This window comes from Bufo gargarizans, chromosome 1 (genome assembly GCF_014858855.1).
Source record: "Bufo gargarizans isolate SCDJY-AF-19 chromosome 1, ASM1485885v1, whole genome shotgun sequence".
NCBI lineage: Eukaryota > Metazoa > Chordata > Amphibia > Anura > Bufonidae > Bufo > Bufo gargarizans.
The window spans coordinates 471,039,985-471,056,186 of NC_058080.1; the positions used below are offsets into that span (position 1 = coordinate 471,039,985).

General features: G+C 41.7%; 1 protein-coding gene across 1 annotated transcript in view; it reads left to right on the plus strand.

Moving 5' to 3' along the window:
- LOC122922718 (hippocampus abundant transcript 1 protein-like) overlaps nucleotides 1–9,349 on the plus strand; it is a 71,100-nt gene extending 61,751 nt beyond the window's left edge. Inside the window, exon 12 of the mRNA XM_044273421.1 lies at nucleotides 6,941–9,349. Coding sequence (XP_044129356.1) covers nucleotides 6,941–7,150 — 210 coding nt within the window. The 3' untranslated portion in view covers nucleotides 7,151–9,349. The remainder of the gene's footprint in view (nucleotides 1–6,940) is intronic.
- Nucleotides 9,350–16,202: the final 6,853 nt, after the last annotated feature.

Sequence of the window (16,202 nt, forward strand, 5' to 3'; positions counted from 1 at the left end):
CGTGCTCCATTTGGGAGCATGATCCTCTGTTCTGGACACTGCTGGTCTGGCAGGAGCGCTCAGCATTATACTGATTTTATAATACAATCTGCTTCTGCTTGACCTTACTTCTTCAGAATCCTAGTGACCGCTTTAGGTCAGTATGGTTCTGTAAAAATAAGGTCAAGCGGAGGCACATAGTATTATAAATCAGTATAATGCTGAGCGCTCCTGCCAGACCAGCAGTATCCAGAACGGAGGATCATGCTCCCAAATGCAGCATGATTTCCGGACTGCACACATTCGTGTAAAAGAGCCCTTACACAAAGCTAAATTTAAGTGGCTGATGCTGGAAGATAAATCATGGCGTACCTTTACACTGCCTAGTGTTTGTGCCACCTACTAGTTATCTTACTTTTCACCATCGTTTTTAGGCCTCACCCATTTTCTTTCTTTTTTGTTCACGTTATGGCAGACTTCTGGTGCATTTTGAGTAGTAAATCTGCCCTTATGTGTCAGTTACTGCATTAACAGGCTTTCTGAAGTTTTTAGTTTTTTCTGGAAGCTGCAGCTGCTTTTCTCACTGTGGGAGGATGAGTTTCCCTGTCCTTCTGTTTCTAACCTTCCACAGGCTGTGATTTAAACGTTCCCTGGATCTCTTCAGTTAACCCCTTAAGCCATAATGTTATAACTGTGCTTCATGGTTTGACTTGCATCAAGCCTCCATGAAGCACAAATACATCATGACGATCCCATGGGCACAGAAGTTGTGCTGTGGATCACCATGGGAGCATTACTGACAGCTAGGCTCCCGCTGTAATGGGCAAGATTAGAAAACTCTAATCCCAACTCCTCTTGCTGTGGTTGATAGGGACTTCAACATGTTAGGCTACTTTCACACTGGCGTTTTGGTTTCCGTTTGTGAGATCCGTTCAGGGCTCTCACAAGCGGTCCAAAATGGATCAGTTTTGCCGTTAATGCATTCTGAATGGATAAGGATCCGTTCAGAATGCATCAGTTTAGCTCCGTTCCGCCTCTATTCCGCTTTGGAAGTGGACATCAAGACGCTGCTTGCGTTTTGTCGTCAGTCTGACGAAACTGAGCCAAACGGATCCGTCCTGACACACCATGTAAGTCAATGGGGACGGATCCGTTTTCACTGACACAATATGGCACAATAGAAAACTGATCAGTCCCCCATTGACTTTCAGTGATGTTTGAAGACTGATCCGTTTTGGCTATGTTAAAGATAATACAAACGGATCTGTTCTGAACGGATGCATGCTGTTGTAATGTCAACAGATGGGGTTTTGCAGATCCATGATGGATCCGCACCAAACGCGAGTGCGAAAGTAGCCTTAGATAGAGATGAGTTCATGCTGCCCCACCAACACAATTGCAGGGTGTTGATGCATAGCCATGGGAGCTTGGTACCTGATAAAGGCCTCCTGTGTACCACAGCTGTATGCTTATTAGGTTGTACTGTGACAGGTATTATAATATCTCACTGTTAATTCCTCTGTTTACTAAATGTTACATTTAGAAGTAAAAAAATAAAATAAAAAAATCTTCCCATTTTCTCCCCCAAAAAAGTCTATAAAGCTGGGTTCACATCACGTTTTTTCCCATCTGTTCAACATATACGTTGGGGAAAAAAGATACAAAAGCGTAGCACACGTAGCGTATCCAGTAAGAAAATGTATCTTTTTTTTTTTTTTACAGTGGAACTCTATGGTGAACAGTTGCCACTGTATGCCATCAATCTGAGGCATCTGTTAACGTATACGTTAAACGGATGGCAAAAACGTGATGTGAACCCACCCTCAGTCCCATGTTGTTAATAAACCATACCAAGAAAAACTGCCCCACAAAAAATAAGCCCTCACACAACTAAATGGACAGAAAAAAAAAAGTTACATCTCTTCTTGTGCGGCAACATACAGTACTGTGCAAAAGTTTTTGGCAGGTGTGGAAAAATTTTCTGAAGTAAGAATGCTAATTGATTTTGTATCAATGAACAACATGCAAAGTGAATGAACAAAATAAAAATTTAAATCAAATCAATATTTGGTGTGACCACTAGTGATGAGCGAACTTCTGTTTTAAGTTCGGCGTCTAAAGTTCGGCTTCCGGTTAGCGGAGAATCTCGATATGGATTCCGACTTCCGTTGTGGTCCGTGGTAGCGGAATCAATAATGGCCGATTATTGATTCCGCTACCACGGACCACAACGGAAGTCGGAATCCATATCGGGATTCTCCGCTAACCGGAAGCCGAACTTTAGACGCCGAACTTAAAACAGAAGTTCGCTTATCACTAGTGACCACCCTTTTGCCTTAAAAAACAAACAACAAAAAACACAAAAGGGACAAGGAGATGTCCTAAACATCTCGGAGAACTAACCACAAATCTGTGGATGCAGGCTTGCTCAAATCCTTCTGTCTCTTCATGTAATTTCAGACAGACTCGATGTTGAGATCAAGGCTCTGTGGAGGCCATATGATCACTTCCAGACTCCTTGTTTATGCTGTAGATAGTTCTTAACCCTTTCGCTACCAGCGCCGTACATGTACGGTGCTGGAGCGATGTGTGAACATGGCGCCCGATCACACGTGCAGTGGGCGTCATGGCCGGCAAGTTCGTGACTGGCAATAATGCCGATCGCCGTAATTAAAGGCTTTAGATGCCTTGATCAAAAATATAATAAAATATGATTTAAAAAAAAAAGTCACGCACACTCCAAAATGGTATCAATAAAATCTACGGCTTGTCCTGCAAAAAAGGAGCCCCTAAACAGCTCAGTAGACATAAGTATAAAAAAAAGCTATGGGGGTCAGAATATGGTGACGTAAAAATATTTTTTTTTATTGAAGTTTAAATTAATTTTTACGCTATTTAGACATACAACATAAAAACCCTATACATGTGGGATATCGTTGTAATCGTACTGACCCAGAAAATGAAGGGCATGGGACAGTTTTGCCGCAAACGAAACACCCCATTTTTAAAAATTGTACTGCTTCCCACTACATTTTATACCATAATAATGATGGCATTAAAAGTACAACTTGTCCCACAAAAAATAAGCCCTCATGCAGCTATGTGAACGGAAATATAAAAAAGTTATAGCTCAAGGAAGATGGGGAAGGAAAATGAAAACGAAGAAAAAAAAAGAATCCTCCGGTAGTGGAAGGGTTAATGACATTCGCTGTATGAGTTTGTTATCCGGCTGCAGAATACGTTTAAGCTATTAAAGGGATTCTGTCACCTCCCCTAAGCCAAAAAACGATTTTAAAGCAGCCATGAAGCACAGCTTACCTGGATTAGGCTGTGCTCTTTTATCTTGAAATCCGTCCAGCAGTTACTGCAAAAAACGACTTTGATATGTAAATGTGTCCTGAAGGTGCCCAGAGGGGCGTTTTTTTCTTCTTAGAGAGCCCAGTACCGCCCCTCTTTCAGTGCCCAGCCCGCCTTCATTGTACTTTCTAACCGCCGCCCCCAGCCTGCCACAGCCTCTCCTCCCTCTCCTCCCCCTCCCTCACGCTGTGGCAGGCTGGAGGCGGCGGTTAGACAGTACAAGGAAGGCGGGCTGGGCACTGTAAGAGGGGCGGTACTGGGCTCTCTAAGAAGAACAAAACGCCCCTCTGGGCACCTTCAGGACACATTTACATATCAATCAAAGTCGTTTTTTGCAGTAACTGCTGGACGGATTTCAAGATAAAAGAGCACAGCCTAATCCAGGTAAGCTGTGCTTCATGGCTGCTTTAAAATAGTTTTTTGGCTTAGGGGAGGTGACAGAATCCCTTTAACACCTATTTTTAAGTGCCTTCTTACTTTGCAGCATTTTTTTTTTATCCACTCCTGCCTAAAACTGGCTTAGTAGTGTAAAAAATATTTTTTTCCATAGGATGTCCATATTACTGTGCAACAGCAGTGGAGCATAAAATACACATTTGGTATCGTCATAATCGTACCGACCCATAATATCAAAGTAACCTGCTAGATATGCGTAATGGATCAAACTTTGAATGCAAAATGCATTGGTATAATTGTTATATTTGTAAAAAAATTTGCTTCCAAAAAAGTTGTTAATTTATATGGATACTAAAAGGGTCTACTAAAATTACTTTTCCTACAAAAATCAAGCCCACATGACTACATTGATGGAGAAATAAAAAAATTGATTTTGGATTGTGGCCACAAACTTTTATTTTCATGAAATCTGCAGTTGTGCAAAAGTAGTAAACCGCTAACACTACATAATCATACTGACCCATACATTAGAGCAGGATTTACACGGCCCGATGTTCAGACCAGTTATTCTGAACAAACGTTTCTCTGAATGTTCGTTCCCGATCTGCCCGTCTAAAAGTGTCTCAAATCAAGTCATTGTTTCTGGGCACCAGATAGTGGAGGTGATCTGTGAACGCAAAGGCAGTGTTTCCCTTCCACTAATGAGCAGGCAGTTGTTGGGAAGGAACACTACCTTCCTGACAGTCGTCTGCTCATCTGCACAGTGTAAATGTTTATTTAAAAGGAACACATTTCAAATGCAAAATAAGGTGGTTTCTACAGATGGGTACCTAACACTAAGGTCCCTTTGACACGAGCGAGTATTCTGCGCCCGCATGGAATCCAGACCCATTCATTTCAATGGGGCTGTGTAAATGTGCATTGGTTTTCAGGCATCACTTGTGCGTTGCGTGAAAATCGCAGCATGTTCTATATTGTGATTTTCACGCAACACTGGCCCCATAGAAGTGAATGCGGCTGTGTGAAAATCGTTTTTCATGGATGGTTGCAAAGAGATGTTTGCGGACATTCAGTTTTTTTATCTCGCGCATGCAAAACGCGCATGCACCCGCGCAATAAAAACAGAACGCGATCACAGACAAATCTGAATGACTTTGTTTGCGAAAACGCACATTTTTTCACTGAACGCTTTTGCAACGCATCCGGACCTAATCCGCACAGGCTCTTGTGGGGCCTAACAGAACTACCTCTCCTGGACCTAACCTGAGCCTTCAATGTTCATGGCGGTACAGGAACCAGCTATATTTATAATCTGCTCAGAGGCCCTGGGCAGATGGGCCGGGAGTGCGCAATCTAAAAGAGGCAGCTACCCTCAATATATGCTACAAGAAAATTTAGACTAGCACGAAGAGCTTCCATTTTTCATGCCTAGTAGGTATAATACCACTGTAATCCAGAAAAATGCCTAATCCCTAGTTCTGTTGTTTACATGTGTAATAGTGTGCTGCCATTTTGCTGTCTGCATGTTAGCCTTATGGATGTACACCTGTGAAAGGCCTCTTTCACACCGGCGTCATGTTTTTGGCCCAGATAAGATGCGGGTGCATTGCGGGAAAATTTGCAATTTTTCCGCTTGAGTGCAAAACATTGTAATGCGTTTTGCATGCGCGTGAGAAAAATCGGCATGTTTGGTACCCAGACCCGAACTTCTTCACAGAATATTGGGTTTGGGTTCGGTGTTGTGTAGATTGTATTATTTTCCCTTATACCATGGTTATAAAGGAAAATAATAGCTGAATACAGAATGCATAGTACAATAAGGCTGAAAGGGTTACATTTTTTTAACTCTCCTTAAACCACTTGCTTGCGCAGCCCGGCTTCTCTTCTGTCTTCATCTGTGATTTTCACTGCGCTCATCACATGGTCCATCACCATGGTGATGGATCATGTGACAGACCATGTGATGAGCGCAGTGACAGGTCCTTTTCCTCACAGATGAAGACAGAAGAGAAGCTGGGCTGCGCGAGCAAGTGGATTAAGGAGAGTTAAAAATTTTTTATTTTTTTTAACCCCTCCAGCCTTATTGTACTATGCATTATGAATGCTATTATTTTCCCTTTATAACCATGTTATAAGGAAAAATAATAAAGATCGGGTCACCTTCCTGATCGTCTCCTAGCAACCGTGCGTAAAAATCGCACCACATTTGCACTTGCTTGCAGATGCTTGCGATTTTCACGCAGCCCTATTCACTTCTATGGGACCTGCATTGCGGGGAAAACGCACAAAGAGGAGCATGCTGCGATTTTCACAAAATGAATGGGTCCGGATTCAGTGCGGGTGCAATGTGTTCACCTCACGCATTGCACCCGCTCGGAAATCTCGCCCGTGTGAAAGGGGCCTAAGAGTTCTTGTAATGTGAGTTATGGAAATCGCTGAGTGGCTGGCGCTCTGCTGTTTCACCAAGTCTGCCTCCCCTGGCCAGCGCTTAGTGGTTATTCACATCTCAGCCCCAAAAGGCCCAGCTGGAAAAACCACTTGTTATGCCATAATAGGTTTGGTTAGTCCTACATGCTTAGGATACCAAGGGTTGAAGCATAGCCAAGTATACCAGACTATGAGAGCTGTGGGATTAACCTAGTCATAGACATGACACACACTATTACTAGTGTGACCTACGGATGAAAATAAAAACTGACGGAAATCAGGAGTGGAGGTTAGGCTACTTTCACACTGGCGTCTCTGGGTCCCAAACCGGATCAGTTCACCCCAATGCATTCTGAATGCATCAATTTGGCTGCGTTTGATCTCTGTTGCGTTTTTTTAGATGGTCACTAAACGCAGCCTGCAGCGTTTTGGTGACCGTCTGATGATATGGAGGCAAACGGATCCGTCCTTACTTACAATGTAAGTCAATGGGGACGGATCTGTTTTCACAGACACAATATGGTGCAACTGAAATCGGATCCTTCCCCCATTGACTTTCAGTGTACGTCAGGACAGATCTTCTTTATTTTTTATTTTTTTATAGAATGCAAAAGGATCTGAGCGGATACAAACATTTGCATTATCGGTGCGGATCAGTCTGTGCAAATACCAGACGGATCCGCACCGAACGCAGGTGTGAAAGTAGCCTTAGGTAGGAGGGCACAGTTTTTTTTAACCTGTAATGTGTTGCTAATTCTGACTTGTTTCATCCTCTCATCAGGGAGCCATTATTCCAGGACCACCATTTTTATTCGGAGCAATTGCTGTCCTTCTTGCTTTCCTGGTTGCCTTGTTCATCCCTGAACACAGCACTGACTCCAAAAACCTGATGGGTGGAAAGCACAGCATCGGCAGCAATAGTCAAGCGAATACTCCAGACTGTGGCGGCAATGAAGACATAGAACCTTTGTTACAGGACACCAGTGTGTGACTCCCTTCTAAACTGTCCCTTGGCATTGCCCGCAGTCAGAAGAGAGGAGACTGTACCAAGCTCTGCTGAAGAAAAGGTCATTACACAACAGCAACCACAATATAAGGCGTTGGATCTCCATGCAGATGTCCTATTGACTGCCATTGTTATATTTATTTTCACAGTTTTTAGTTTTTTTTGGTCTTAAATATCAATTATTACCTATTCACTGCATGGGAGGTTGCATGTGTAGCGAAACATCTCCAGCAGTAAAGGAGCTAAAGGTTTGAGATTGTGTTTTTCTGCTTATGCTACCTCGAACCTTGTCATTGCATTTTGTATTGACTGTTGACAAAAGGAAAATCCCTAGAAATTGCAGTGACAGAGAGCATCTGACTCTGGTACCATATGCAAAGAGAAGACCGTGTTGTTACACGCCCTACAGTGCCTGCTATTACATTTCTGTGTCGTTGTATTTTATTGTGTAGGTGGTGGTGGGGAGAAGACTTGGTTTTGCCTTTCTTGCTGCATTTTTGGAGTAACCTTGTGTTCTAGAATAACTCTGAAGTTCTCAGTAACTTGTTTACAGAGCTGTACTATGATGAGCGGGAGGCTTAAGAATTCCCAAAACCAACCCAGCGTCCGTGATAATATACATTATAGGCAAATGCTGCTAGGTCAGACCACATACCACCCTATGGCTGGTAGCAAGCAGTAGAGTAGTAGACCTCCAAAGAATAAGGTCTTTACTGTTGTGTCCTAAATAACAGGTATGGCGCGGAACGAGCCCAGCGGGTGAACCAGAGGATCCTCTGGTGGGCACAGGCTATGATACCACAGTCGGCCCCAAAGGTACAGAGAATTTTTTTTTTTTTAAATGCCTTTGGAGACAACAAATTACCATTAGGGTCTAGGTCTTTGAATCAAACCCTGATCATATAAGGGTTGAGCCCTGAAAATAATTCCACCTGGTGGGCCCAAGGAAACCCAGTCCGACCTTGGAGCCAGCTGCCTGATTGTCGCCTAAGGCAAGTATTTGCACAGAGCATAGTTAGATAAAAATGTACATATAAAATGAATGGTATTAAGAGTGGCAGTGTAGTACATTAAAAGTAGTTAGCAGAGTATTTATATGGCAGCTTTCTCATATGTTGCAGATTTCCCAACATGAATTTCTGACCGCTGTTCAAACAAAGATGACTATTTGTTGGACCTCACTGAGAAGAGCACCTAACGTTAAAACAGATTAGTGATACCAGTGTGCACTGTAATATCAGGTACTTTGTAACGTTGCACGTAGTGATCTTGGGTTGTTGGTAATGAGCGCTCATTCCCGATTAATCTGCCAGTGTAAGGGTGCCACAGGTCGCCCAGTGAACAAGCTCCAGCATCGGTTGAAATAATTGTTTCTGGACAGCAGATCGTCCTGTGTGAATGAATCTGTATGAGGATGAGACATCCTTCGTCCCCATACAGAGGAGGTGACCTCTGTCTGTAAAAGCTGCTTTTTACCTCCTGGTTCCTTCCCAGTCGACGGGTGTAAATGCACCTTTAGGTGTTGATTTTATCACAGCATTCCTAATTTCCTGCATAATGCAGATGGATGCCAGGAGCGACCAGCATGTCTACTCTTCTTTTCGGTCCAGATATTAAGGTCCCCTCATTTGTTACACTCCGCCTTAACTGCTATGTAGAGTGCATTGGACACATATCATAGCCTTCATATTCGACACTCTTCCTACAATGCTTTGGTGAAAGATATGCAGATTAATATTTTCTTTTTATAGCTCAATCTTGGGACACTTTGTCACGTTGGTTTCGTTTTCTTTTTCTCTCTCAAATGTTACTTTTGAAGATTGAATGGTTTAAAGAAAAGATGCAAATAGTATTTTTCTGAAATGCAGACCGGAGTAAATAAGACATTAACAGATTGCCGCTTTTAATGTTTTATATGTAGATATTTGTAAGAAACATTTTTCCCTACCGAGAGGCTGTGTATATCTTGTATTTATAACTGTAACAAGATTCTTCACTGAAAAATATATTGCTTTTATATAAAGGAATATCTATGACTGAAAATGTTTTTTCTTTCTCTTACATAAGGTATATATTTTGTGATGTTTTTTTTTCCTTCAAGATAACATACATTTTATAATATGCATTTGATTTTTATGTTAACTCTGATCATGATACATAATAAACAAGGCATATTCTACTCCCTTTCTGCTGTGTGGTAGCTTTACTTAGTGTGTAAATATTTCATTGGATAATGTCTTAAATTGTGGACTCAATATTCTTAGAAAACAACATTTTTTATTTTTTGCCAGTTTTTCTTTTGTTAGCAGTACTAAGCCGTTAAGAATGAAATACCAAATATTGTCCTTCTGTAGCAGTCAGCACAAATAAGACCTCCTGTGTAGATAAATAATCAAATTGTCAGTTTACAAATGCTGTGAGGGGAAAATGTTACCAGAAGGGTAATCCTCGTTCTAATAGTAGGTGTAGAGCTAGGATAACAGTAGGACAGCTCTTATTGGTGTTTAAACAAAACTTTGTGGCACTATGCCTTTGTTAGTGCTGGAACTCTGGTTCCCACTCTGTTTTCAGTAGAAATAGAAACTCCAGCAATATGATTTCAAAGTCATGGATATTTATTAGACATACGACTGTACAGATCAAGTGACGTTTTGGCCTCACTCTGCCTTTATCAAACTGGTGCCGCTGGAGATGAGAAGTCGGGAAGATCTTGACATCTTCCTGACTTCTTATCTCTAGTAGGACAGCTCTATCATTCTCTTGATAGGCCTAGATAACAATTTCCACTGGAGAGCACTGCTCTTATCAGTGTAAGGCCTCAAGCACACGACTATGCAGTCTTTTGCGGTCCGCAAACCGCGGATCCCCAAAAAACGGAAGCCGCCCATGTGCCTTCCGCCATTTAATGGAACGGACTGCCTATTGTAGAAATGCCTATTCTTGTCCGCAAAACGGACAAGAATAGGACATGCTATATTTTCTTTTGCGGGGCCATGGAACGGAGCAACGGATGCAGACAGCACACGGAGTGCTGTCAGCATCTTTTGCGGCCCCATTGAAGTGAATGGGTTTGCACCCAAAAAATGCAGCTCTGATGCTGACTACAACGACTGTCGTGTGCATGAGGCCTAAGGCTACTTTCACACTGGCGTTTTGGCTTTCCATTTGTGAGATCCGTTCAGGCCTCTCACAAGCGGTCCAAAACGGATCAGTTTTGCCCTTATGCATTCCGAATGGAAAAGGATCCGCTCAAAATGCATCAGTTTGCCTCCGTTCAGTCTCCATTCTGCTCTGGAGGCGGACACCAAAATGCTTCCTGCAGCGTTTTGCTGTCCACTTGATGAAACTGAGCCAAACGGATCCATCCTGGCACCCAATGTAAGTCAATGGGGACGGATCCGTTTCCTCTGACACAATAGAAAACTGATCCGTCTCCCATTGACTTTCAATGGAGTTCATGACTGATCCGTCTTGGCTATGTTACAGATAAAACAAACAGATCAGTTCATGATGGATGCATGCGGTTGTATTAGGGTCCATTCACACTTTCCTGATCTGTTCCATTTTTTGCGGAAAAGATCTGGACCAGATCTGGACCCATTCATTTTCAATGGGTCCTGAAAAAAAAATCAGACATTGTGCTGTCCGATTTTTTTCAGCACCCATCTGGTCCAGATCTGTTCCGCAAAAAACGGAACAGATCAGGAAAGAAACAAGACGTGTGAATGGACCCTTATTGTAACGGATCCGTTTTTGCAGATCCATGACTGATCCGCCCAAAACGCGAGTGTGAAAGTAGCCTAATGCGCGATGCTCTAATTGAGTCACTCATCCCCCTTCCCTGTTTAGCCACAGTGGTGACCGGACTGAGCGAGGCAAGCAAGACTGTCTGCCATGCTGAAAGCCTAAACGAAGAGGACGTTAAAAAATCTAGGACAAGAAGTGGAATACATGGAGTGACTTCAAAAACCCATATCCAGAAAACCAGCAAACAAAAAAATAAATACAAAGAATATACATGCATAGGTTGTAGTCATTAAAGAATGTCAATGTGTGTCCCTTTTAAATGTTTTTCTTCCACTTTAAAAGGCTATTTATGTTTCACGATTGCATTTTTTTCATTTTAGACTAAATTTATTTTTTACATTTTAGTCTTCATTAAAATATTTCAGCAGTTTTCTGTGATAGAGGTTCAATTTCAGTCTTCTGATGGAATTCAAGAGGGACAAACTGCAAATAAACAGATTTTTTTTTTTTAAACCCATGTATCACAAAAACTGCTGAAAATGTGTTTTACACAAGCTAAAAATTCTATCATAAAAAAAAAATTGCCAAGCATTTGTCCATAACCTTTAAATATTTTCTCCAACATTGGTTCTTGCTCTTGGTGAATGGAAGCCTTCTGTGTTGCTTCTAAAGGCCCATTAGTTTAGATCCAAATGTGATGTAGGAATCTGTTTTTCTCCAGGATTTGTACCTTCTCTGTCTCAGGAAATTTATATTGCTTTGTATGTATCCCCTGCATGCTCAAGAGAAAAAAATGTATTCCAATATATTTAATGTACATTGCAGGAATGTATTCTAAGTCTAAGCATACATACACTTGAGATTAGTGCTAGTCATGAACATATGTATACCCTAAACCTCTGATTTGCAAAATAAGGGAATGATTTGAAACGGAGAGGTAGGAAAGACTAGAGGTTTACTGTAATGTGGCTGTACAGCTAAGCTGTTCAAAAGAACACTTCAGACCTGGCTTGGAGCAACTATTTTAGGAGTGTGTGCAAGACAGTTATCACGAGCCGCCAGATCTTTTCAAGAATAGCGCCCTATCAGTTCTTTATATATGCATCCTGTACATAGACAGGGGTGGCCTAGTAGTTTATGCGCAGGGGTTACTTTTATGCATAAAGAAATTGAGAAGGTCTCCATATCACATTATTCCAACCTGAAACTATTTTGGATGTTGTCAAATTGAGTTAGTCTCTAATGAACACATTCCTTCCAGACTACATGGTCATTAAAGGAGTTGTCTCACCTAGTTATTTACAGGCTCCTTCGTGACTCTCAGGTCCTTGGTCGCCTGCTTGCTGAAGGCACAGCGAGCAGGGCAGGGAGCATTGCTTGTGTGCGCGTGCTCCCTGTAGATCCTATGAGCTTATAATAAAGCTCAGATGAGGTGGCCGGGACAAGAGTGACTGAATGCACAATAAGGCTGGGTTCACACGGGTGTGATGGATTTGTTCAGGATGCATCCTGGGTGTATTGCGGCAAACCCGCGCGAGTAGGTACGCAATTGCAGTCAGTTTTGACTGATTGCGTTCCGTTTTTATCGCGTGGGTGCAATGTGTTTTGCACGCGCGTGATAAAAAAAATGAATGTGGTATCCAGACCTGAACTTTTTCACTGAAGTTCAGGTTTGGGTTAGGTGTTGTGTAGATTGTATTATTTTCCTTATAACATGGTCATAAGGGAAAATAATAGCATTCTGAATACAGAATGCTAAGTAAAATAGGGCTGGAGGGGTTAAAATTTTATTTATTTTTTTAACTCCCCTTAATCCATTTGTTCGTGCAGCTGGCATCTCTTCTGTCTTCATCTGTGAGGTAAAGGACCTGTGGTGGCGTCACTGCACTCATCACATGGTCCATTTCCATGGTCATGGATCATGTGATGAGCGCAGTGACGTGGAAATCTTGCCCGTGTGAACCCAGCCTAATATGTGTGTGCTCGCTCCCATGAAACCCGGCCACCAGAGCAGCCGGCTGATAGGGTTCCTGTGCGCCTGCGTGGCCACCGCTGATAACATTACACCGGTGGCTGTAATATCTAGAAACGAGCATGAAATTTGGGGCAGTATAACAAGGTATAAAAGGTGACAGAGGGAAAATTGATCTACGTTACAGAAACAATCCTAGGACTGCAAGAAACAGATTAAATGGTGATTATTTAGGTGAGACAACCCCTTCCAAGGCTTGGAAAAATGAAGACTATTTGTGAATAGGGCCCTTCTGTACCTTACGTCTTGACACAATCAGCTTTCTCTAACATACCTGATTGTGGTCCTGCAGGTTAAGAGCTCAGTGGACATTCCCAGTGAAGGATGCAATGTCCCTCCTTCCACTTAGGGCTCATGCACACGAATGTATTTTCTTTCCGCTTCCATATGCGGAACCATTAACTTCAATGGGGTCCTCAAATCAATTCCGTGTGCATTTCGTTCTGAAAAAAAAGTAGTGCTTGTTCTATTATTGTCCGCAAATCATGGTCCGAGGCCCCATTCAAGTCGATGGGTCCGCAAAAAATACGGAATGCACACAGAACACATCTGTATGTCATCCGTATTTGGCGGATTCATACTGTAGAAAAGTCAAAAAAAGGAGGAACTAAAGAACTAGGACAGGAAGTAGACTACATGGAGTGACAAAAAAAACTTATATCCAGAAAAACATCCACCTGTTTTCTGTAAAAATGTCTGATAAAAACAATTAGGGTACTTTCATACTTGCGTTGTTTGATTCCGGCAGGCAGTTCCGTTGACTGAACTGTATGCAAACGCATGTCATTTTTTCTGACTGATCAGGCATTTTTCAGACTGATCAGGATCAGTCAGACAAATGCATTGCAATACCGGATCCGTTTTTTCTGGTGTCATCAGGCAAAACGGATCCGTTTTTTTTTTCTCTCTCTCATTTTTAAAGGTCTATGCATGTGCAGACCGGAAGGATGGATCCGGCATTCCGGCACTAATACATTCCTATGGAAAAAAATGCTGTATCCGGCATTCAGGCAAGTCTTCAGTTTTTTTCGCCGGAGAGAAAACCGTAGCATGCTACGGTTTTCTCTTTTGCCTGATCAGTCAAAATGACTGAACTGAAGACATCCTGATGCATCCTGAACGGATTGCTCTCCATTCAGAATGCATGGGGATATGCCTGATCAGTTATTTTCCGGTATAGAGCCCCTGTGACAGAACTCTATGCCGGAAAAGAAAAACGCTAATGTGAAAGTAGCCTTAGATCGCAGTGTCCCCTTAAGGTTCCTTATAAGAACAGGTTCTTGATATTTCCAATAGAAAGTGAACCAATTTCATTTTGTTTGTTACTAGTTATAGACAGAAAAAAATCAAATGCTTATACTAGCTAAGTTTTGTATTTCGAGATGGCAAATAATGTGCAATTAGTAGATGGAAGTAATTACTACAATAAATAATAAATATTTGACAGTGTGAAGCTGGGTTCCCAGGAGCGTACTTTCAATTCTTGAAAAGCTTGTCAAGTTTTTTTAAATGACAGATCTTTCTGTGGAGGTGAAGTAAATGGGGCTGAGCTGTGATACCAAGCACAGCCTCTATACCTGTAATGGCTAAAACTGCAACTCCCAAGATACACACTTGCTTGGCTGTTCTCAGAACGCCATAGAAATGAATGAAGCATGCTGGGAGTCGTAGTTTTACCACAACTGGAGTTCGGGAGGTTAGCCATCACTGCACTATGTACAGCACTGTGCTTGAAGAGCAGGGAGTTCTTATCAGACATCTGTGTCAATTGCTCTGTACTCATCCCCCCCCCCGTGTTGCGGCTTTTACATGCGGCGACCGTTGCGGTCGGCTGTGCCCGTGGGGCTGTAGGGGGGACCCGATGGCATGGAAGGCAGCGCACTGCTTTCCGGTGAAGAGCCTGTGAGATCCAGCCCCCTGGCTCACAGGCCGAAAGCTGTATGAGTAATACACACAGTATTACTCATACAGCCAATGCATTCCAATACATAAGTATTGGAATGCATTGTAAAAGGGATTAGACCCCCAAGTTGAAGTCCCAAAGTGGGACAAAAAATTTAGTGAAAAAAAGTTTTCCTCCCCAAAAATTAAGTTTAAATAAAATCGTAATTTTCCCCTAATAAAGTTAAAAAAAAAAAGTTAAAAATTAGGGGTATTTGGTATCGACCGGCTCTATAAACATATCACATGACCTAACCCTCTCAGATGAACACCGTAAAAAATAAAAACTGTGCTAAATAAACAATTTTTTGGTCGCCTTATATCATAAAAATTACAACAGTAAGCGATCAAAAAGGGGTATGCCCACCAAAATAGTACCAATCTAACAGTCACCTCATCCCGCAAAAAATGAGACTCTTCCTAAGACAATCGCCCCCAAAAAAAAAAAAAAAACTATGGCTCAGAATATGGAGACACTAAAACATCTGTTTTAAAAAAGCTATTATTGTGTAAAACTTAAGTAAATTTTAAAAAAAGTATACAAATTAGGTATCGCTGTGTCCGTATCGACCGGCTCTATAAAAATATCACATAACCTAACCCCTCAGATGAACTACGTAAACCAGTGTAAAAAAAAAAAAAAGCCATTTTTTTTGTCATCTTACATCACAAAAAGTGTAATGGCAAGCGATCAAAAAGTCATATGCACCCCAAAATAGTGGCAATCAAACAGTCATCTCGTCCCGCAAAATATGAGACCCTACCTAAGATAATCGCCCAAACACTGAGAAAACTATAGCTCTCAGACTATGGAGACACTAAAACATGATTTTTTTTTTTTGTTTCAAAAATGAAATCATTGTGAAAAACTTACATAAATAAAAAAAATTGTATACATATTAGGTATCGCCGCGTCTGTGACATCCTGCTCTATAAAAATATCACATGATCTAACCTGTCAGATGAATGTTGTAAATAATAAAAAAAAAAGTGCCAAAACAGCTATTTCTTGTTACCTTAAAGTGTAATATAGAGCAACCAAAAATCATATATACCCTAAACTAGTACCAACAAAACTTCCACCCTATCCCGTAGTTTCTAAAATGGGGTCACTTTTTTGGAGTTTCTACTCTAGGGGGGCTTCAAAAAACCAGTCCAGCAAAATCTGCCTTCCAAAAACCGTATGGCATTCCTTTCCTTTTGCACCCTGCCGTTTGCCTGTCCAGAAGTTTACGACCACATATGGGGTGTTTCTGTAAACTACAGAATCAGGGCCATAATATTGAGTTTTGTTTGGCTGTTAACCCTTGCTTTGTA